The following is a 22,631-nucleotide window of genomic DNA, read 5'->3' on the forward strand; positions in this document are numbered from 1 at the left end:
GTCCTACACAGCCTGCTTAAAGTACAGTAAAGCATTTTTAAAGGATTTTAAAAATCAAACTAGTTTGACATATGACAGTACACACCTACACATACTGGCTGCATTAACAGGTGGATTCTGAATTGTAAATAATCCTGCAATTCATTTTTCACACACAAGCAAATAAAAACAGTCAAAATATCACTCAGACTCATATAGCATCCACCAAGCAAGCTTTTCAGAGAGATTTAAAGTAAAGATAATTTAAGAGTCACCTACAATTATAAACAAGACAAGGACACAGACAGGAATAGTCCTTTGATTGACTGTTCCTGACAGGTAGCTTCTGGGATCAAAATGTTGAGCTCTGTAGTCTCCCCCCACCAGCTAAAAAGAAGTCATCTGGTTAATCTTAGGTTTTGGGGGTGTGGTTATTTTTTCTCTTTTCAAAATTATGTAAAACTCAGGAGCACATCTAGAGAGATATTTTGACTTATTTGCACACGCAACTGGAGCGAGCTCCAGCCACTAATAGTTACAGCACCCAGACAAGATTATATAAATTTTAAGAACTTGAAGCAAAAACAAAAAGGTGGATCTGGTAGAGTCTATCAGAGGCAAAAAATATTTTAATATAACATGAGGAGTTGGCAGAGTCAGACAGTCAAATCCAAAACCTTCCTTAGCAGGTCTGGCAGAAGCAGAAGGGAAGGGCTTTGCAGTTTGTAACGAAGAACTATTACATACATCACAGTCTCATCACCTACCCATTCTCCTGTTCTCCCAGGGCACCTACCTTACTGTATGTCACTACCGACAAGTTGTTCGAGTGACTGCTGGGGGAGAGATTTACAGAGTTTTGTGACAGTCCATTCTGATCTTGTTCGATTTGGTCAGGAGCAGGCCCCCATGTGTTTTTGCTGATTGTGCCTAGCTCGGAACCCCCAGGGTCTTTTAGGTTGTTTTCATCTGGTTGCCTGTTCTTCTGTGGAGAGGCGAATGGGTTAAAATTTCCTTCTACCTTGCGATGCGGTTGCGTGTTGAACTCTGTTTCAAAGGATGACAGCTGCTGTGTTACACCTAGAAGTCCTCCAACTTCCACGCTGAGGATCACCCAGATGACGTCTGCGGAAAAAGAAAGATGCTTGGGTTGTCAGTAGGTGGAGTTTATGAAGGAGGCAGAAGGAGAAAAATAGAACACTAATTCCACCCTTTACAACAGCAAGAAAAAAGAATGATTGTTTAAAATTAATTTCTATGAGGCATCAGAATACTGGCTAAACACTAATTTAGTGTCCAATATTTCAAGAAAACCAGACAAGTTTTACTCCTACTGAACTTACATGAACCAGCTAAGAATATATAAAAAAAAAACCCCAAAATGACACGACAACTTGAAGCTCTGTACCAATAGGATGCACTGAAAAAAGAGAACCTTAAGTGAGACTTTATCCAAGGTTACACAGCAAGACTGAAATGAGAGCTAGGAGTTATCACAGCCACTTTTTTACTCTGATGGTAAAGAAAAGGTAATTTTTTTGTTTAGTTCTGAAAGGCTTGACTATGAAAATAAAACATCAAAAGGGTGAGTTAGAAGGCAATTATGTTTATGACAATTCCCTACAAAACATCTCCATTCCAGTTCCAAAACACTCACAGTAGGTGGATAAGATACCCAGGCTTGGTAGACTATTACATGAATTCGCAAACTACTAGTCAGAATAAGAAACATATTTACAGTTCTTACCTAATACACGTCTGTCTCTCGTACATAGATAACATTGTTGTTTTACTTACCATTGCATTTACACTTCATGTAAAAACACTATGGCCTATTTACATAAATACATTTTTTTATGTATCCAAATTCAGTTTTATTCCTCTCCCCACCTCTCCCCTTAAACGCGCTCCAGTTTTGTTTTGCTGCACAGAGAATTAAAAACAACAGCAGCAATACCTTATCTCATCTCAGCACATCTAATAGCAGCACCTCACGTCACATATAATTGTTTCCAGGTTTTCTGCAGTCAAGTGTTAACCTACAAGGGGCTCTTTCGTGCTGCCACTGCCGGCCTGGGGGAGGAGACAGCAGACACTTGCTGTTCAGTTTTACCACCACGGCTTCTCAAGCAGCATTAATTTGCTGAAGCTCTCCTTCCAGTCCCTCCCCAGGTATAAGAGGGCTGAGCTCATTAGTTCGCATTTTACGACCCAATTAAAAAGACAGTGGGATATTCCCTTACAAAAACACGACTTGCTTAAGGACGCCCAGCACCCTGCCAGGGCAGGAACCCCCCCATAAACACCCGCTAAGGCCCCACAGCAGCCCAGGCCACCGCCCCCCTCCACCCCCTGGGTGCCCGCCCACTCCTCCCGCGCCACCCGCGGCGGAGCGGCACTGCGGCGCCCCCTGCTGCCCGGCCGCGGCGCCACGTCCGAGCCGGCCCGGCCGCGCGCCCCGGTAGCCCCGGTGCTATCAAAAGCCGTGCCGGGATGGAAAACCTCCGGCAGACAGCCGCGGGCCTAACCCTTGGGGGATAACGAGCATAAAAACCATTAATTGTACCGCAGGGGAAGGGCATCTTTGACTCGAAGCTCAGTAGCCAAAGGGATTTTAATTTGTAGGTTATTTTCTTTCAAAATGAGCAACTTCAGGAAGTTTACTAAAATCTTAAACTGTTTGTCAGCAGCTGGGAAGAACTGAGCTTTATAAACAGACAGGCCTGTGGCAGGCGACACAAGATGAACAGGCCTTTCAACCTGCGTGGAGCAATTTATGCCCTTTCTACAGAGACGCGTTACGTTCAATTTTGACACCGAAGAGTCATACATTTACTGACAATTCTGCCAAAACCCCTGCACTTCTGAGCAGAGTTATTTTTGACTCCGAGTGCTAACATCTCACTCAAACCCATGTAACTTGAGATACTCCCAACTGCCAAAACAGACACAAAGATGTTCTCAGTATAAACTAAAGCTGGCTAAAACCAACTGAAAGACTCCAAATGAATAAAGATGTTGGTGGCTCAGGCTGAGGCACCAGGCAAAATATCAAAAGTGGTTTTTAAACACAGAAAAATGGTTCACAGTAGAAGCACCAAGTTACACTGTTAAAACCCGGGCCTTAGCTAAACTTCTCAGATGAGGTTTTCACCACTTAAATAGATTGTATGCCCATATGTGGTTCACGACATTCAGTGCTGGAAAACAATCCTGACAAGAACTGACTGGGAAAGAGACTCCAGGAGCACTGTGCAAGTCCCTTTGTTTTTCAGAGCTTTGTGTAATCTGCAATTTGTTCCAGTGTTTAGAAAACAATTCCGTGCTGACCAAGACAACAAAGCAGTTCACTTGATGTTTTCTCAAATCTATTTTCTATATTTAGTTTCAGAGCTGGCAGATCTCTACCTTCACCATTTGGTTATCAGGAGAGCATCTGCAAGGGGCCCGGAGCGTCTGTTTTGTCTGCGGTGGGAACAGCACGAAGAGCCTGTAGCACCAGAAAAGGGATCACTCACCTCCATAATAGAGTCCTGTGGCGGTGCACATTCGCCACTGTCCCTGATACATTCCTGCTGTGCTGGGGCTGCACATCTGAACGCTGACGTCTGCGATCTCCTGTGGCTCCAGGGACCTGACCATCACCATGTTTACGTGGCCAAATTGGTCTCCCCCCACGTACTTCAGACAAACCCCCGGGGGCCACGCCTCTGTCCCTAGGATTAAGCAGAAGAAAGAATTACTGACAGTGCACCAGGAAAAGCTTTGTGTCTGTTTGTGTAAGACTGGATGAAACATGCTTGTTAAAACAGTTGTGGAATTGTTGAACAGTCAAAGGAATACCAAGGTACATGTAACAGAGCCAGCCATGGATGCTGAAGAAAAGAGTTTTCAGACAAGGCTTAACTGGTCCATTCTGAGACCAGCAGGACAATTTCTATTTTAATAATCTCTAGGTCTTCTTTACAAAGAAAAATTCTCAAAGTCACAGTGTAACAGCTGCAAAAAACAAACCAAACCAAAACAACATAACCTATGCATGCACATATATTTTGCCATTGCTAGAGACAAAGAGGAGGTCAGGTCAAAGGGGGGTTCCTCCCTTCCCCATTTCTTTCTGCCTCCCTACATGTAGCTCCTGAGCCGTGCGACATCAAAATATATGTTAATAATACAAAGTGCTGGAAACATTTTCTTTCTGGGATTCATCCTTTTCTTAAGCCTGTTAGCAGCCTCAGGAGTAACTAATAGTTTGAACTACAACTGAAGAGCTAGTACTATTTTCTAAAGGGATTTATTTCCCTTCTTGCACCAACCCTTCTCTCAGCCTTGTGCAAAGGTGGAAAGGATTGTGAACATATAATTTATTTGTGGAGATCAGCGTTTAGACTGCAGATACTGGGACTGACAGTGTGACCTGGCAATCTGTAGAGATACAGAAAACAGTTATTGCATGCAAGCACAGCCATCTCCACCAAAGATAACGGCTGAGGGAGTTTGTCTACTGGGGCAGACAAAAAGAAAAGTGTTTCTGAGACTCGTGAAAAATCAGTTCAACAGAATTTTCTTTTGCTTCTTCTCCAGTAACGTGACATGACTAAAGCCAATGACTTTGAGAATACCTTCTGCTTGGTTGAGGTTGATGGAAATAGCTAAGAAAAGCCTGAACCACTGAAAAGCTTGAAACTAGTCTTATGTCTAGTCTGAGACAAGAATGGTGGATGCTGATCTGACCTTAGGTTACCCCAAAGAGCATCCTTTGCAACAGCTTGCCTGCTAATTTAATCCCTGTGGATACTTCAGTGAAGGCATGGCAGGGACTGGTTTTCTAGTCAAGTTCTTATTTGTGGAATTCACAACCTAGCAGGGAAAGCAGGATGTGAACAAGTAATGCGGAATATTTGGAGCGGGGGATATATCAAGTACAGTTGGAAACAGCACTGAGATAGGGAGGTCTTTGAAAGAGGAGCTGAGTGACTAGCTGACCTCAGACTATGATGTGTGGGAGTTGAGTATGAAGTCTCATCTGGAACGGTTGGCAGCCCAGCAACGTGGTTCACTTTAAATAATTTATGTGATTTTTATCGCTTTTAATGGCTTTAGGCTTGCAAGGTGCCTAGAATGCTGCAACTGATAAGCCCCATAAAATGAAATGATGATTATGTCATTCTATTTCAGTACACTCATCTCTCAGGAGATGATAAATTGTAGTAACTGTCCTGCAGAGCCAGCAGCAGCTGGAGGTAGAGTGGGAAGAGGAAATAAGTCTGTTAAATCCTGCTGCTCTTTCAGCAATGGTTCTACTATACAAACTGGTCTTTTGGCAGACAAGCCAAGCACCACCCTGGAAGATACCAGAGCAGGTTACTAGTTTTTAATAACACATATGAAAACCTGACCGAACCTAGCTTACTGCTTCCACACTTAAAACTGACAATCTCTCAGAGCTCTGCTTGTCATACTTGTCAGACACTAAATGCTTCAGTGACACATGCCTCAGGTATTTCATGTTCTAGAACTGAAGTCATTTAATCAAGGGTTACTGTAGAGCTGTTAAAAACCTTGGCTTTGCTTCAGTTATCTACCTAACAAGCAGATATTATCTGGAAACACTATAGTCCTTTGATATTATACTTTAATTAAACTATAAAATGATTTTAAAATGCTACAGTCCTCCTTAAACTGTACAGTCATAACACAGTATGTGAAGTCACATTTAACTAAAACATGCCTCAACAGCATGGTTTTAACAAGATCTGGCCTCCAGCACCACTGTTAGAGTACAGATGTACATTTTAAGAAGTCAGGCTTTAACCCACACAGAAGCCAAAACAAATGTTGGCCTTGCCAGGAACTCATAAGTCAAGATTAACTCCCTTTCCTCATTTTAGAATGCCCATGAATTTCAGAAGGTCAAACATTCCAAGAACAATGAAACATTGCTTGAACTAGGATGTTAAATTAAAGCTGAATTTGCATGCAGAAAAGAGTATATCAGAGGAACAAGAGAGGAACAAGCGTGAAAGGAGCAAGATAGGGGTGTAGTCATAACACACACAAATTAACATACTAACAGTGGAGAAACAAGACCTGTCAAACTTACTACATCTGTAAGAACATGTAGTTGAGACATTTATAAAAAAAAATTGCCAATTTTTCACATTACTGGAGTTTAAGCAAGCTGCATGCGCCACCTTTCTATTGTACTAACTCAAACAAATGGAGGCAGAAAAAAGTAAGTTGAAATAATTAAACTAGTGTTCTTAAACACACACCCCTCCCTTATCTCTCACATCCTGATGAAATACTCCTAGATTTTTAGTACGGTTTTAGTCTGTTACACTTTGATACTCAGCACAAATCCATACAGCACTTGAGTACTGCAGTTATTTACAAGCAGAAATACTAAGACAGCTGAACTTTACTCGTGATGATTCACGATATTATACCTTGTTGTGCTATCCTTCTTCTTCACAAAAGTGCGAGCAGGTTAATTAAATTCAGACACACAGCTTAAACATTCATGTAACATCCTGTCATTGCAACACTTGAAGACACGGTATTCTGCTTTGCATCCAAGGATCTCATTTTTTTCTCTGACTACAACCCAACAGATCAAGCACTGAGAATGTATTTTGCCTCGTCTCACTTCCTGGATTCCAGTCACTGTTTTGACTTATTTCATACTGGAATGTGGTTTCTCCAGCCTTGCATCCTCTCAGAGCATGAAAAAGCAATTCTGACAAAAGTGTATTAAAAAGTAACGGGTATCTGTCACATTACCCTTGCATCGCTACCTCTTCTCCGAGTTAGATCATGGCATCACTGCCTCCACAGAGGATGCAGTTCTATAGAGTGCCGAATGACCAAATGACAGGGATGGTCAGAGAAACGGTGTGATGAAGGGTACTGGTAATATACAGGCTGGTCATGAGCTAAAAGGCTTTGAGATTAAAAGCAATCTCTTCATTGACTTAATGTATTCCATTTGTTTGCATCAAATGATCGGAAACATGACTAGCTAAGGATTCCTAATGTGTTTTCAGATCTAACTACTTCCATTAAAACAAAAATGAACAATAAATATCCCCTTGTACTTCAATTTCTTTTATCTAGAGGTTTTCTAGAATTTTTGTTTGTGTGGTGGCACGAGAAACAAGACTGGTGAACCGATATGTGCATCTCACCACAAAACGTACGTGCCAACATAACAAGGGGAATATGCGTGGGTTGACAGGCTACCTCCTTCAGTAGCAGGGTGGCTCTAGTCCAAGTTAAGTGCACACGAACCTGCCTTAAGCCAGCACCCCCTCCATTAGATCTGCCATCCTGTCGCATAATACACACTACATGGGTTTTGCCACAGTCTATAAATCTCACCTGTGTTTTGTATCCTCCACGTTTTCGTAAACTGGGTATCAGGAGGGATGGACTCTCCTTCACCTATGGTGACATCTTCAACAAAGGACATGGAGGGTACATTGATATTTGGACTCTCGAAATCATAGTAGGCTCCAATGGCGGCTTGTAGATTCCTAGAAAGCAAAAAAGCAGATTACAACCTAAAGTACAGGTGGGTCAGGCCCTTTTCACAGGTTTACGTATGTCATCCTAAATGGTCAAACAAAAATATTATCCCGGCCTTCTTTCCTGAGCTAATTTCAAAAGGACTGAACCTCTCCGTTTTATTTTGACATAAAAGGTCCAAAAGGAGCACTCTTATGATAACTCTCAGGGCCAAAGGGCATCAGTAGCCACAGACGGTAACTCAAGCCTTGCTGCTTTGGAAACATATGGCCACCTATGAGTCACGAGCACTCTAAGACTATTTATTAATCGTTAAAGTGCCTGCTCAGCTCTGGATAGTCACAACTCAAAGGAACTCACAAACCATCTGAGTCAAAAGTTCTTACTGAATAAAGACAAATGACAGTGGAAGTCTGTGATATATTAAGGACATTCAGAAAGCCACAAATGCTATTGATTCCTGAGACTTGGTGTAGCTGAAACTCACATGATAATTAATTTGAAAAGAGGAGTAGTCAAACAGGAAGAGGACTCACGAGTCTTAGCTGCCGTTCCACGATATACTATTAAGTTATTATGTAAGTGTTTGGCAAGTCATGTAATTCCTCTGTTTACGCACGTCTGTGAGGTTGTGGCCCTAATTTACATGTTGTGAGTAGGTGCTGTGAGAAAGGAGATGAGTAAAATCTCACCAAATGCAATGGGCATAACAACCGCTTTTTATTCACGATTACAAAAATCTGCATTGCTTTTTTGAGCAGGATAGAAAAAAATCCCCAAATCTTCAAGAACTGGAACCACCACTTAAAACAAAGCCATGCAGAAGGCTAGTCAGGAAGCTGCGCTATATGAGTACAGTGATATATTGAGGGTTTGTATTGTGTGGCAGAGTGTCATGTGTCTAAACCAAAGCCAGAAAGCCAAGGTGAAAGCAAGAGAAACATTTGCAGCATGACCCTGAGAAAGAGCAAACATAGGGCTTTTTAGACTGCTTGCCAGCTGGAAAGAGGCTCCAAACGGTGAGCAAAGAAACTGCCTCCTGTTCAATTCCTACACTGTTCAAGGAAAAAAAAAATAATTAAAAAAATCAGACATTCTGGATAACGTCTGGGAGAAGTATCACTGCTTTCTCCTCACAGAGAACAGAGGACCCAAAATGTAGTAGCTAATAGCACTGGAGCTCGGGTCAAAGGGGGTAATAGCAGTATTAGGCGGATCCACAAGCCAGCTGCAATGGGGGGGGGTGGGAGAGGACCTAAACAACAGATGTATCAGTTTGGTAATCCATCACAAATGGCAGAAGATAATCACGGCAGGAGTTACTGACATCCTGCTAAGTCTGCCAGAGCACAGCCAATACGTTAGGAGGCACTGGAGGAATGTTCTGCACAACATGGCCATGGTGATCGACTGGCAAACCCAGCAAACCGAGGCTTACAGCAAGACCTTTTGCCATCAGCACGGAACGGACTTTGATACAAAGGGGGAACAAAAGAGCCACCATGTAAGATTTCCAGGTTTAGAACAATGACTTTCAGACCAGAAGACATTATCCAGCTCGAGGCATTTTCTCCTCAGGAGTGTCAGGGCTATATTTAATACAGCCAGCTCAGTCAAATGCTACAGGAAGGGTGCATGTCACATTACCCAATAGATAGAGACAAATGCTCAGCTTTACGTCACCAACCGCCTGTTGCTTATACACTGCACACGATTTACATAACTCACAAGAGGGCCGTGCCAAGAGACTCCTGTTCGCTCACCCAGCTAACACTATGATCTACAGTTTAGTTTGCACTGGGATTCCTTCCTGTATTACAGCAATGCAAGGCAAAAGGTACTCTAAGAGCTACAAAAAGCAATACAGCTCTTTCGCTTCCTAATCCACTACTACGTAAATACATTTTCAGACATACCACAACATCTTGTGAGTTATGATTCTGGAATCAGTAGTAACAATGTTTTATTGACTTTGAGAGGAAAAAAATAGAAGTTCCAAGGGGAAGATTTCTACTGTAATTCTTTGTAAGGCAGCCCGCACTGTTTTTTGTTTGCTTGGCTGCGAATACGCTTCAAAAGGTAGTGGGCTATTTGTGCACATAGGCCCTCTGCCAAGTCTCTTCCCCTCCCTGTGTCATATTTCATTGCTTGCTTTGCCATTGGGAAACAACTCCAGTCCTCTGCAGCGTTTGGTTAAAAACTAACTAAAGAACACATGCTGAAAAACAGATTTGCCACCCTTTTGTGATCAGATATTCACAAACCCACCTTCCTGCTCCCACCGTTTCTGATCCACAAGCAGTGGGTTTTGTTTGGGGTGAGCCCTTTCGCACCTTCAGATACATCCTGGCCTTCCCACTAGAGAATTAAGAAGAAGCTTCCAGAAACTACAGAGAAATTGAACATGGCAAGAGCCAAAGTCAGGATGACAAAGCAAATCTGACTTAAGTTCAAGTTCTTTGACACAGACAACCCCAAGAGATAGCCACTGAGAGGCCGTGCAGCACCGCTCTGCTGCAAGAGATACCCGCAGCACTCACATTTTAGTCATGTTCTCTGCTTACACCACCAGCAACCTACCGCTGCCAGCTTTGTTTCCACTCTTTCCAAGAGACAGTGCTCCCCTCCTTCCCCACCCCAAACCCCCCCAAGTGTCAGTTTGAATGCGGTACTTTGCTCGGGCAAAATAAGTGCCACTTTCAGAGGCAAACTATTTGCAACCTGATTATTTGCGGGTTCTTGAGACTAAGCAGTACACCTTGCCGCTCTGCCTTTCTGCTGTAGGCACATTAGCGGAGTTTACAAGCAAATGCAAGCATTAATGAAAGATGGCTTCAAGGTCAGATACAGGCCCTGATTTTTTTTTTTTTTTTTTTTTAAAAAACATCTTTACCCTTGTGCCCCAGCTGTAATTGCACAGCACCAACCACAGATACTCCAGGGACCTGAAAGAAGAGTTAGACCTCTGAGAAGAAGGGGTTATCATCTAAAGGCTTCCGCTTACACATCCATGGCTCCTTTATTTTACTCCTAGTTGTGACTTGTACCACACTACCCCTTTGCTCTCTGCCATATGCGATAAAATTACTATTATAAACCAAACAACTTTGAAATGAAGATGAGCACGCCAAACGCAGCCAGTGTAATTTACATGACTGATCTCTCCTAATTACAGGGATGGCCATACATCTCTTTCTTAACATAGCCCTTCAGGTGTCAGGCCCGCCTTACCTTTCCTAAATTAAGCAATTCTTTCCATTTTTAGAGCAGTCCCGGACTGCAACAGTTTGTAGCTGCCATACTTACAGAGCAGGTCTGACAGGATTTAGGCTCAAACTCCTGAAAAAAGCCTGTAATCAGAAGTCACCCCAGCGACCAGATGAGCCTACTTAAAATCAACAGAGTGCTCAATTTTAGTCGGAAGAGCAAGAAGAGAGAGGGGAGAAGGCAGCAAATAAAGGTTATAGCTCCATATTATCAACCAAATCCATTCTAACTATGGGAATCCCACTCCTTCCTTTCCAAGGGCATCCCATGACTATTACATGTCAAGTGCTTTTCCAACAAAATACTACCCGCAGAACCAGAGAAAGTGTTCCTTTTCAGATCAATTCTTCTGCTCTGCTGCTTTGTTTCAAGCCTCAGGAGCTAAATTACAATAGTGAAGTTAAAACCTTCTCTGCTAATAGCTCTGGAGATGTCCCTTAACAACTCTTAAGCGTTTGCAAAGAGGTGGTTTATCTTGAGCCATTCTTTCCCTTCCCCTCTTTTTTTCTAGGCAGCCTTTTGTTATGTTAAACCAATATATTTAGACAGTAATTACTCCCAATTAACTAGGTCACCACTCAGTATTCAAAAATAAAAGAAACTCTTCCAAATCAATTCACAAACTAGAGGCCTCCTTATCCAACCTAACTGTTGTGCAAACAAAAAGCAATATATGGGTAATTGGAAATATTTTTTATTAATTGAATCAGTCTCTTTTTTTAGGAGAATGAAGAAACAGAAGAACTGAGGCTTACTCACTGCGGCCTTATGCAAAGCAGGGCATATGCACAAGACCTAATCCTTCTGTTACCAATAAAACATGTGATTCTTTCAGTTAAGCATCTTGGAAGGAAAACAATACAAACAGGTCGTCCTAAATACGAGACAAGGGACATCAGAGTCCTGGCAAAGAGATATTCTCAAAATAAGTAGAGGGAAAGTGAATTGGAGTCATCGTCTGCCATCCAGCAGCTGTAACCTGCCCACACACCTCTCCCACCAACCATTGTGCACGGCTGACAAGGAACAGTATTTTGGTTTTGTTTTCGATCCAGCAGCTTAAAGATCTGAACTCAAAAAAAGATCCCTTATGATGTGCAGACTGTCTAATGTACGTGGTGACACAAAAGAATTCCACTCCACATTTACAGCAGAAAGCAACAACTTTAAAATTTTAACTGTGTTATAGGAATCCAAGTTTTCATTTATTGTCAAATTCTTTGATGAAAGATCCAAAGAAAAAGATTTTTTTTAAAGAAAGATTTTTGGGGAGTAAAAATTCAAATCAAATCACAGCTTAAGCTCAAAATCCAGCATGCAAATTTTGCACTTACTAGCTCCTGCTGATTCATACAGCCACACCACCTATCACCAGTTAACGGGTAAAAAAGCTTCCAGTGCTCTGATTCACCTGAGCTGGTCAAAAAAAGCAAAGGCTAGACTTCTCAATGCAATACAGAGCCTTCAATTCAGAATTTCACACAGGATGTAACCCTTAGATCATACACAGTAAGTTGAGGACATTTATTAAGTCAAGTAGAAAGCACTTTGACAAATGAACTCGGTCACTTCGTTGTGCAGAGCAACTGTAATAAAGTGAATGCCAAGTTACATTTCTCTCCCTCTGTGGAGGTAGAGAGAAGCCAGGCAAGTGCACAAGCTGTAATGTATGTTCGTTGTATGTCCTCAGCACTCACATATGGCGCAATATTTTGTCATGACAAAGGCAACTGAGGTGTTATTCTCCTGGAAATGTGCTATGCAAAAACTGAGCCCCGATATAAAAGTACAATAAAATCTCAAGAACACAGCATGTTACATAGAACACCTTGTACTCTTTCCCTAACTGAATTCTCAACCTTTACAAACCTTTCTCTCGTTCTCCAAATGCAGTATGTAACCAGGCACCACAATACCCCATAAGGTGTCTATTGTTAAAAACAGAAAGAAATGTGCAGAAGAAATAGTGCAGCAGATGGATAATTTCTCACTCCTAAATAATGGAACATCTCTACACGATACAGGTGGGAGAGACTAAAAATGTATATGGAGGACATCCAAATGAGGCAATCCCAAGTCCGCTCTTTTTGTCTCAGTCTCCAGTACCTTCTGTGGATTTTATTTGCTCCAGCTATGGGGGAACAGGATTGATAACACTGCGGGCGAGGACATCACTCTAAGCCCTAGGGAAAGCTGAAGGGGGTGGGGGAAAGAGATGTACTCATTACACCGCAGGGAAGCACTTTTACCTGGAGTTTTCAATTCAAACATTTGCAATAGAGATGACACATGGTAATGAAGTGGAAAGTCTCGAGATGTTTTGAAGGACTGGAATTTTAATCAGCAAATAGCTTTCAACAGACATGATTTCAGAAAGCAAAATTAGTGTATCAGTTATCTTCATTCTTGACCTCTCTTATGCTATACCATGAGGTTGGGAAACTACCTTAGAAGACACTAGATGATTCAAAAGGATCACTGAGGCAAGTTGAAAGCTTTAAGCTGAACTTACACAGTGGAAGGAGGGGGGGGAAAAAGAGCTGGCTAATTTGAAGCTTATGTATTTTCTCACATGAAGCCACAGAAAAACATTTCATTGTCTTGGCTGAAAACAGCCAGTTCCCAACACAAGTGGGATGTTCCAGGAAGGAGACCGAGACCTGCGGTGACTAGAAGCAATACTGTGCTCTCTGCAGGGACAGCACAAGGGAAAAAATGAGAGGCTACAGAAGAGGCACACCATTTTCAGTGCACCCCAAACCACCAAAGGAAATCACTTTCCTTTAGCAGGCTTTTACACATGTACAGACACACGCACCGATAGTTTAACCATCATCGTGGTGCCTGCCCTTGGCTGAGCACTGTACCTTGCCGAACAGCAGCAAGCGGTCTCAATGATGGAATCAATACTACGATGCTGCAATAAGCACAAGTCCGCAGAGCCATCCCCAGCAGCTGAACCCTCCTAAAGCAGGTGGTCGGGAGCTTTAAGTGTGGAGTAAAATATTTTGAGAATGTCACAGCAGGAGCTGCTCGCTACCACTGAAAACAGGCAACAGCTCTTCCCAGTGGAAAGTAATCAAGAGCTGCCAGTACGCAAAAGATTCTGTAACTGCTAATTCCTCAGTATAAACTATGTCACCAATCTATAATTGTCTGCATTAAAGTAAAAGGGGATTAAGCTACAGAAACTATCTGAGAACAAGTTCAGGCATGTAAGGCAGTCCAGCTGGACTAAAATTATATTGTACCCAATTCCTTCTGCTACAGTTGTCTGCTTACATTTCCATTTCACATGCACCCAATTTTTAAATGTTTTGTAACTTGGACCATAGCACAATTATAGTATGCTCCATAGCTAAAAATACAATATATTTTAAGTCTAGTTTTCATTCAAAATAATTAGGTCAATATCTGAGTTATTCTGGAGAAGAGGTGTGTGGTTTTTTTAATGCACTAGATAAAAGCTGTCCAAGAAAATATTTTTCAATTGTTTAATTCTATAATTTTGTTATTTTTAGTAGCAGAGGACAGTTGTGGACACCAGAGATGCAACAGTCTACAACAGTTCACCTGTACTAAGATGACATCCACTATGCTTTAAGTTAGCCACAACAGACTAAATAGTGTAAAAACTATTTTCTGCTCCCCAGCCATAGGGTATGAATGACCCTAGATACGCACTGCTTAGCCACAGCCATAGCTCAGAGATCGCCAGTGCCTCCTGACATTTTGGCAACAATACCTCAAGAACTACTAGCCTCATTTCTGTGGTGTCTTTTCTGCCTGTAAGGCCAGCAGTTCACTAAATGTTTTTGAGTAAGAACCTCTTCCCTACTACTTAACTTTATCAAAACCCAAATGATGTTTTAAACCAAGAGCTTCACCCTTCTCACCAGATTCAGTTCAATTGGTCACCACCTACAAATATTAACCTGACTAGTCACATTAAGACCTAGATTATTTAAAAAACATCCTATGCACTGAGACACATAAAGAACACAAGACTGTTTTGTTTTTATCACCTGATATAGGAGGAAGAGAAGCAGAGTAATATGACTTCCCACCCACCGCTATCACTTCCCTAACAGATGCCTGGATAAGTATTGAACTAACCCAAAGAAGTTTCCAGGAAAGGAGGAGGATTGACTTGAAAGATCAAGTCTCAGGTTTCCTCCCTCCTCCACCAGACAAGGATTCTCCCCACTGCCCTCTCAAAAGGAAAGGAGCATCCAGACTAAGCTTCAGATCCATACAAAGCAGCGAGGAGGTTTTCCTTGGATTTATCCAAATGTGAATTAGCAAAAAGGAAGTCACAGGAGTCCCACGGACGGAGACAAAGAGCAGACAAAAACATGGACAGCATGGATCCCTGAACTCTCCTAAGGTAAAGCATACATACCACAACTCCCCACTTGCGATGGCGTAATCATCTCTGTGGCGAATCCAACACCACCAATATGAACATGAAAGAAGGGTTTATATCCATTAGAGCATACGGGAAAGAGAAAATCCTACCATTTGTTGTTTTATCCTACCTTCCCTTTGACTTCTCACATATGGAGAAAAAGAGGAAACTCAGTAAACGTAGCAAGACGGAACATCTATTGAAATCAGATGGAGTTCTCTAATAACAGTTGGTTAGTTTACTGGACATCAACAAAAACAGTGCCTTCAAACAAATGAGGGAACCAAATTAATTTGTTCACACTTCAGTCAGGATTTCCAAATAAAAACCAGAGATCTTGCTGTAAGACCAGACAAGAATAGACTTTTTTTCCCCTAACAAATGTACAACAAATACAAATCTAACACCGTATTAGGTCTATAATCAGAAGTATAGGAGAGATGCATATTTATATCTAAAGAGTGATAGAAAACCAGTGTTTTGATTTAAGAGATCAACTAAATTCTTGAGGGGTTGCTGGTGTTTAAGGGTTGGAATAAAAATGCAGGTATTTTAATGACAGCAGTTAGTTGTAGCAAACCCTTCTACCACACCAATCACGTAGAGACATACTATAATCAGTAATATAATCAGTAAAATTGGCTTTTTGATATAACCACACAATCAAAGGTTTCATGGTGCAGCTAAGGCCCCACTTTCCACCTCAATATTCATATCCTGACAGGTAATGTCTAAAAACTTTACAGCTGCACAGTCTGACTTTGCACATCCTTATACTTGCCTTCTATATAGGCTTTTTCCATAGATCTTTGAAACAGAACACACAGCTATTTGAAGACTGGAAAAATACTGTACCATAGGATGACACCAGTATTATCCTTTGGCCAACACGTGGTAACCTGTCTGAGCTGAGAAGGAACGTTTCACACTCAAGTTTTTCCTGCCACACACTTGGAACAGTCCAAAAACCTGTTAATGGGGGACATGTGCATGCTTTTTTTTTTTAAAATGGCAGTTCTGCAAACACCTGCAAAGTTAAAAAATCAAGACCAGGAGTATTACCCGCTGTGCGAAATGCATCATGCACACATGAATCCTGTTGATTTGAGTCTGTTACGTTAAATTCTCTGTGTTCTGATATCTTACCTAAATACACTTTGCGTATTTCTCTGAATAGTACCTATACTCCAGCACTAGTATTAAGTGTAAACAGATGCTTTCATCCACAGATCTGAGTTTTACTGAAAGTAGCATCCTATCATCTTTGCTAGAAAGCAAAAATTAAAGTCAAAGCAATAAAACCCCCCAACTATTAGCTCAAACATGTCTTGAGATTCCCAATAAAGTACATCCACTTCTGGGCAAGAGAGGTTGTTCACCTGATATAAAGAGTTTAAACAGCCCACCCACAGGGATAAAAACGTGCATTCATAAGGCAATTTTAATTTTGTTAAAAGCCAATATTCTGCCTGTTCTCCAAGACTAATAAAACACTTGCACAAAAATGTTAGATACATTTTGCTTGCTATGCTCAAAAATTTCAGATTTCTGATGTAAAAATCATTATCACTGCTAGCTAATCCCTACCTCACCTTGGCTCTCCTCACTCACACACAGGGCATTTCTGTATGTTTTACACAATACAGAAAGAGGTTTTACAGCAGATTTCTGTAGTATTTTCAGAGATAAACTTACAAATATTTTCATGCAAAATGTCATCTTTAGAGTACTAGTTAAACCATGATACAGCTACAAACTCCTCTAAGCACATGAAAAAAAATCGAGGACCTCCAGAATAGATCTACCTTACAAGAAGTGACCTTAAAAAGACCTTTTTCACCAGAAAGGTAGATCAAAAAAGTCTAGAGTTCACAACAATAAAACTTTTTTCCCTCCACACACAATGGAAACCATCATTATCTAACACATTTCAATTAAATATCACACCCACTAGACTAATAAAAATTCAGCTTTCTAAACAAAAGCTAAAGAGAGAACGCAAAGAAATATTACATGTAAATTACTGAAATATACATACATTAAAATAAGTCTTCCAAATTAGGAATCCCTTCACAGCCAACTGTGTTGAAATACTGATTTTAAATCCAGCACCACTAGCTACTTCAAATCAAATCAATTCACTTTCTCACAGAATAAAAGAAGCTCCAAGCCTTACGCTGCAGCCTCTCACCCTCAAAGTTGGTACACTCTCCAATTAAAAAAAAAAAAAAAAAAAAAGAAAGAAACAAATTCCTCTTCCTTATCACAATACACTTTCCATACCAGCTTCAGGAGAATCTAATGACTTTCATGAAATAGGCCTTAACTGAGTGTCAACAAAAAATAAAACTCACATTCTGTGCAGAGTTTCCTCTGCTCTTACATTTACACTAATCCATATTGCTGGAAACCAGTTGGGGATAGGCTGACACTTAAGATCTTGTGTTTTGCAAGTGTTTTCAGAAAGTCCAATCTGCCCCGGAACTGTCTATCCAGAGACCAACAACCCTTCTTACGCTGGTAAGACTGCAAGTAGGTATTTCAGCATCAACTGACCTAAACAATCCCTATTTTGAAAACATTAGCACAAAGGGTTTTCAAAATGAGTCTCTTATGCAGGTAGACTGAGTCTAGACAAGTTCAGACACGTTCCTGGCCATACCATCACATAACACTGAAGAGCTGTAGACACCTGGAACTTAACTTTACCACAAAAAATGGCTCCAAACAGCCCACTGAGCCCCCTCCCTCAAACCTGCGGTGCTGGATGTGCTTCAGTGTGCAGGCAGCCAGGCTTCTGCATTGCATAACATCTGGAGGGGGGAAGGGAGCGGGGAGAGTTAAGCATGCCATTTAATGGAGGGTGGATTTTTATCCTAGATGCAATGGCAGCAAAATGCCCTCCCAACTATGTTGCCCAGGGTTTTCCTCCCAAGGAAGAAAGGTTTTGGTGCCAAAACATCCTTTGGAGAAGTTCACTTTTGGTTTTAGGCCAAAAGCAAAAGCTCAACCTCTCACTCTAAAGCCTCACAACTTCTAATGAAAAATAAATATATAAATGAATAGTAAAGAGGTACAATGTGTGCTGCTGTTAAACAACGTACAGCCAGGACTCTCAGAAAGGGCAAAGTCGGATTTATGTAGCAGAAAGCTAAGAAGTTAGAACAGCCACAAACAGAACTCAATGCACAATTAAAAAGAGGCAGAACTCTAGGAAAGTGTTTAATAAATAACAGGGAAAAAGACAACTCACCAAAGTGTTTAACCTGTATTTCCTGAAGATCAAGGAACAGTCTCGGAAACTTAGGATGCATGTGTTCTACCTGAAGCATTTTTGCAATATTGTTAATAAAACCAGCTGGCAGTTTCTTAGTACTGTCCCAAGTCTGCCAGAACTTCAAGAGTGCATTGAGTAACTCCAGGTAAACTGGAGAAGTGGACAGACTTTTAAAGCCTATTTACAACTAACTATACTGCTCCACAATCAAACACTAATTATTTTTCCCCAACTTGGCTGAACAAGCTATTCTAAAATAATTCCTCTATTTCTGCAAATTCACTTTAAATATGTTAAATACAATTACTAACAATACTATTGGAAATATTCTTTCTAATTACACGTCAGATTATTCACTACACAATATGTGAAAGGCATACAGCAGGGAAGTACCTTCAGGGTCTGGAGACTACAGAATTATCACCAAAGAGCAGCTTGCCCCACTTGTGGAAAAAGTTCTAGTGAAAGTTATTTGTGTCTTTTTAATTAATGTGGGCATCGCTAAAAAGAACCCAGTCCACCAAAAAAAGTGCACTTCTCTCACCCCTGCTGCAAATTCCCTCATCGTTTCCTGCAGATGAACATTAATCCCGATGCAGAAAGAGAGCGAAGGGATCATCACTGCAGAAAAGTGCCAGACCTTTAACAAAAGGAAAAGTGACTTGACAGTCTCATCAAGACAAATTATTTGCAGGACAGACTGGTGATGGAAGATTCTGACCCTAGTTCTAGGCCACAAAAAACCCAAATCTAGCAGGCCACTGCCTAATGTCACCTGGGGCAGAGTGGATTACACGGGATCCCTCAACATGACAAAGGAAAGGTTTTTCCAGAAAAGGAAAATGTGTCTTGATTGCAGCGTTAGTATATCCAGGCCAATAACCCAAAGGCCATACTAAGAAGAGGTGGGAGCTGGAGAACGGGACAGTAACACGGCGGCAGAACTGCAAACTGTACAAAACCAGGCACAACAAATGATACCACAGGTCAGGACAGCAGCACCCTGGCAAGAACACACGAGAAGAACGAGCAGCACCTGTCAGCATACCTAACTCGGCTCCCTGCTGCCGAAAGGTTAAACTCGCACAGGCTCTAAGCCCACTCGACGAGTAACCACACTACAGCCTGTGCTAATTTTCACATGCATTACACCAACTTAACAGATTTCCTTTTTACACGCCCTCATCCATCTACACTGCTGATCAACTAATACTTAAAAAAAAAAAATTGAAAACTTACATTTTCAGAACCAAACTAGCCACGGAAGTTGTGAAATTAAAGCTATTTTAGTCACTTAAGATTTTCTTCAACTGTAATGAAAAGTTTTCTCTTTAAAAAGTAATTGGTTATAAGATTGTATTTGAGATACTGTTGCTTCAAAAAAAATTAAATACACCTGAAAAAGAGCCAGCTTCTTCAACACAGACCAGGAATACTACAGTTATACATAGTATCTTCATGAGTAACTTTCAGGTTCAGCTCCCCCAAGGAACATCACAGGAAAAAAGCGCCAGTATTACACTGCAGCATGGGTAATTTTATTCACGTTATCAACACGTGAATAAACTGGGAAAGCCTCTTCTGTTGTGAATCACTTCTCCTCCAAAGCAAACTCCCGAACTTGAGACCGACCTTCTCTTGCATTGGATCAGCTTGCAAAGCACATGGTATTATTTGCTATTCCCTTACTCCCTCTGCAGATGCAGATTTGCCAATATAATTGAATATAGAACCGTAAGAGGAGGGAAAGAAGAAAGGGAAAAGTTGCCTTATCACTGTTTGTTAGTTCAACAATTCCACACAAGTTTTTTTCCCCCCAACTGTTGATATCAAGCCCTTTGCTTAGATTTCAAGTTTCAAACCTGAGGGTTCTGGATTTGATGTTATACCGCTAAGAAAAAAATAGTAACTACAACTTTAAGTAATCTCTGTTAACAATATCTGAAACAGAAAACACTTTGCTCTCCTGCATCCATCACAGTGAACAGATGCAAACCTAACAACAGGGTTTCGGTTAGTGCCCTACACAACAGCAAAGCTGTTAGAGATGGTTTAAAAGATGCAAGTGGTAGTAACGAGTCAAACCCCACAATTCAGATAGCAGCAATTCCACAGCGTTCTTTCACAGTCACTGGGTCCACTGCACCACTAACACTCCTGGTTTCCGTTTTTCACCATTATATTGTGTATTTCCCACTTTCTTTCTGAGCTGCAGCTTCCCTGATAACCTGTACCTGCTTTTTCTGTTTTTTGCTTTTTTTTTCCTAGGGCAGTGACAGAGAGCCTTTATAAAGCCAAAATATACACCGAAAGCCAGAGTACTTAGGGAGACACCCGGTTTGCAAGCAGATGCTAAGTTTTCACCAAACACCCAGGTAACTTTCCCGTGGAGACCGTCACAGCTTTAACACTTCCATACAGCCTTTCTACCGCAGTTTCCCCTCCTTCCGAAGCCTGCCTTAGGGTCCAGGGCACCGTAACCCACCCCTGAACTCAGCCCATCCTCCCGTTCCGCAGAGAAAGCGCCCTTTAAGAGCTTCTGGGTCCGCTGGATCACATGCCCCTCTCCCTATCAATTAGTCACTCTTTAACAGCTTTCGCAGCCCTTTGACCGACGAGCTCCACGAACTGGCCAAAAAAAAAAAAAAAAAAAAAAATAAAAATCACAACCCCGGGCTGGAGCCGGGAGGCGAACCCGAGTGCCTCCTTCCTCAGCCCCGTCCTGCTCCTCTCCTCCTCCGCGCTGCCATGATAGCTCCCTCCCCGCCACACACACACCCCGCTCCGCCGGCGGCCCGGGGAAGAGGAAGGGGAAGGGAAAGGGGGGCCCCAACAAACACCGCCCGCCTTCCCCCCCCCCCCCCTTCCCGGCGAGGCCCCGCGGGCGGCGGGACGGGCCCGCCGCCCCCTCAGGCGGCCCGGGGCGGGGGGAAAGGCGGCCGGCTCGGCCCGGTGCGCGGCCCCTGAGCGCCGGCGGCCTCCCGAGGCTCCCCTGAGGCGCCCAGCCTCCGCGGGGCGGGCGGCCTCCCGCCCTTCCCCTCCGCCGCCTCAGGGCCGGCGGCCTCCCGCCGCTCCCCGCCGCCGCCCGCTCCCCGAGGCCCGCGCCCCCTCAGGGCCCCCCGCACCAGTTGGTCATGTCGAGGAAGAAGGCGCAGCCGGCGGGGCTGAGCTGGAAGCCGAGGAGCCGCTGGAACTCGCCGATCAGCACGTCCTTGTCGGTGGTGCCCAGGCAGCTGAACTTCTGCATCAGCTCCGCGTCCAGGTCCACGTCCATGCCCTCCATGGCGCCCAGCGGTCCCCGCCGCCCCGGGGCCGCCCCGCTGCCGCCGCCGCCGCCGCCTCAGCGCCGCATGGGGGCGAGGGGGGAGCGCGGGCACGGCGGGGGGCGGGGGGAGGGGGCGCGGGCGACGCCAGCCGCTGCCGGCACTGCGCAAGCGCCGCTCCGCCTCGCACCGAGGGCACGCAATCTATGACGCCACCGCGCTGACGGTGGCGTCACCCCACGCGCGGCGTGGGAGGGAGGGGAGGGGCGTCGGCAGGCCGGACCGCCCCCCCGGGGGTGGGGGGGAGGAAAGGAGAGCCGCAAGGGCGGGGGGGTGGGGGCGCGTGTGTAAAGGAGCGTTTCGCACACGTGGGCGGGCGCCTCGCGTGACGCGGGGGCTCCACGGGCACGAACGAGGCGGAGCGGAGGCGGGGGGGGAACTGCGTCACAAGGGCGGGGGGGGGGAATTTGCATAGCCCCCAGCCGCGCGCTTCCATAGATGGAGGCGGCGCGGGCGGCGAGCGCGTGTTTACGTATGCAAATCAGCGGCGGGCGGGCTCTGTGACGTCACGTGGCGCTATGCAAAAGAGGCGGCGCAAGGCCCGCCGGGTGACGCAGTGTCGGGGTTGCGCCCAGCGCAGCCTTCCCGCCGGAGCGGCGCTTCTCCCCGCGGCCCCCTCAGGACGAGCCCCGGGGCGGGGGGACACACGCGGGGTGGCGGGGCGCCTGCATGAGTTAACAGTTCTACTGCAAACGAGCTCTCCCCGCTTCTTAGCGCGAGCCTGCTGCGTCACGGGGAGGGTTTTCCCTCACGAGCCGCCGCGGCGCGTGCCCAGCAAACATCCGCCACGGGCCCGCTCCGCTCGTTGTTCCCTCGGGAGCGGGGCCGGGGCCGTGACGCCCAGCCCCGC

General features: G+C 43.7%; 1 protein-coding gene and 1 long non-coding RNA gene across 3 annotated transcripts in view; both read right to left on the bottom strand.

Moving 5' to 3' along the window:
• ILRUN (inflammation and lipid regulator with UBA-like and NBR1-like domains) overlaps positions 1–21,907 on the bottom strand; it is a 30,220-nt gene extending 8,313 nt beyond the window's left edge. For both annotated transcript variants that reach the window (XM_075776022.1, XM_075776023.1), the window contains exons 1-4: positions 21,584–21,907; positions 7,360–7,514; positions 3,498–3,695; positions 776–1,104 (exon numbers count right to left, since the gene is read on the bottom strand). In XM_075776022.1, the coding sequence (XP_075632137.1) occupies positions 776–1,104; positions 3,498–3,695; positions 7,360–7,514; positions 21,584–21,741 (840 nt within the window). In that variant the 5' untranslated portion in view covers positions 21,742–21,907. The remainder of the gene's footprint in view (positions 1–775; positions 1,105–3,497; positions 3,696–7,359; positions 7,515–21,583) is intronic.
• LOC142605201 (uncharacterized) lies at positions 10,389–21,483 on the bottom strand. The gene is made up of 2 exons (XR_012838928.1): positions 18,435–21,483; positions 10,389–17,994 (listed from the first exon to the last, which is right to left on the bottom strand). It is a non-coding gene; the product is annotated as an uncharacterized LOC142605201 (long non-coding RNA).
• Positions 21,908–22,631: the final 724 nt, after the last annotated feature.

The sequence above is a fragment of the Balearica regulorum genome, chromosome 25 (assembly GCF_011004875.1).
Source record: "Balearica regulorum gibbericeps isolate bBalReg1 chromosome 25, bBalReg1.pri, whole genome shotgun sequence".
Classification (NCBI taxonomy): domain Eukaryota; kingdom Metazoa; phylum Chordata; class Aves; order Gruiformes; family Gruidae; genus Balearica; species Balearica regulorum.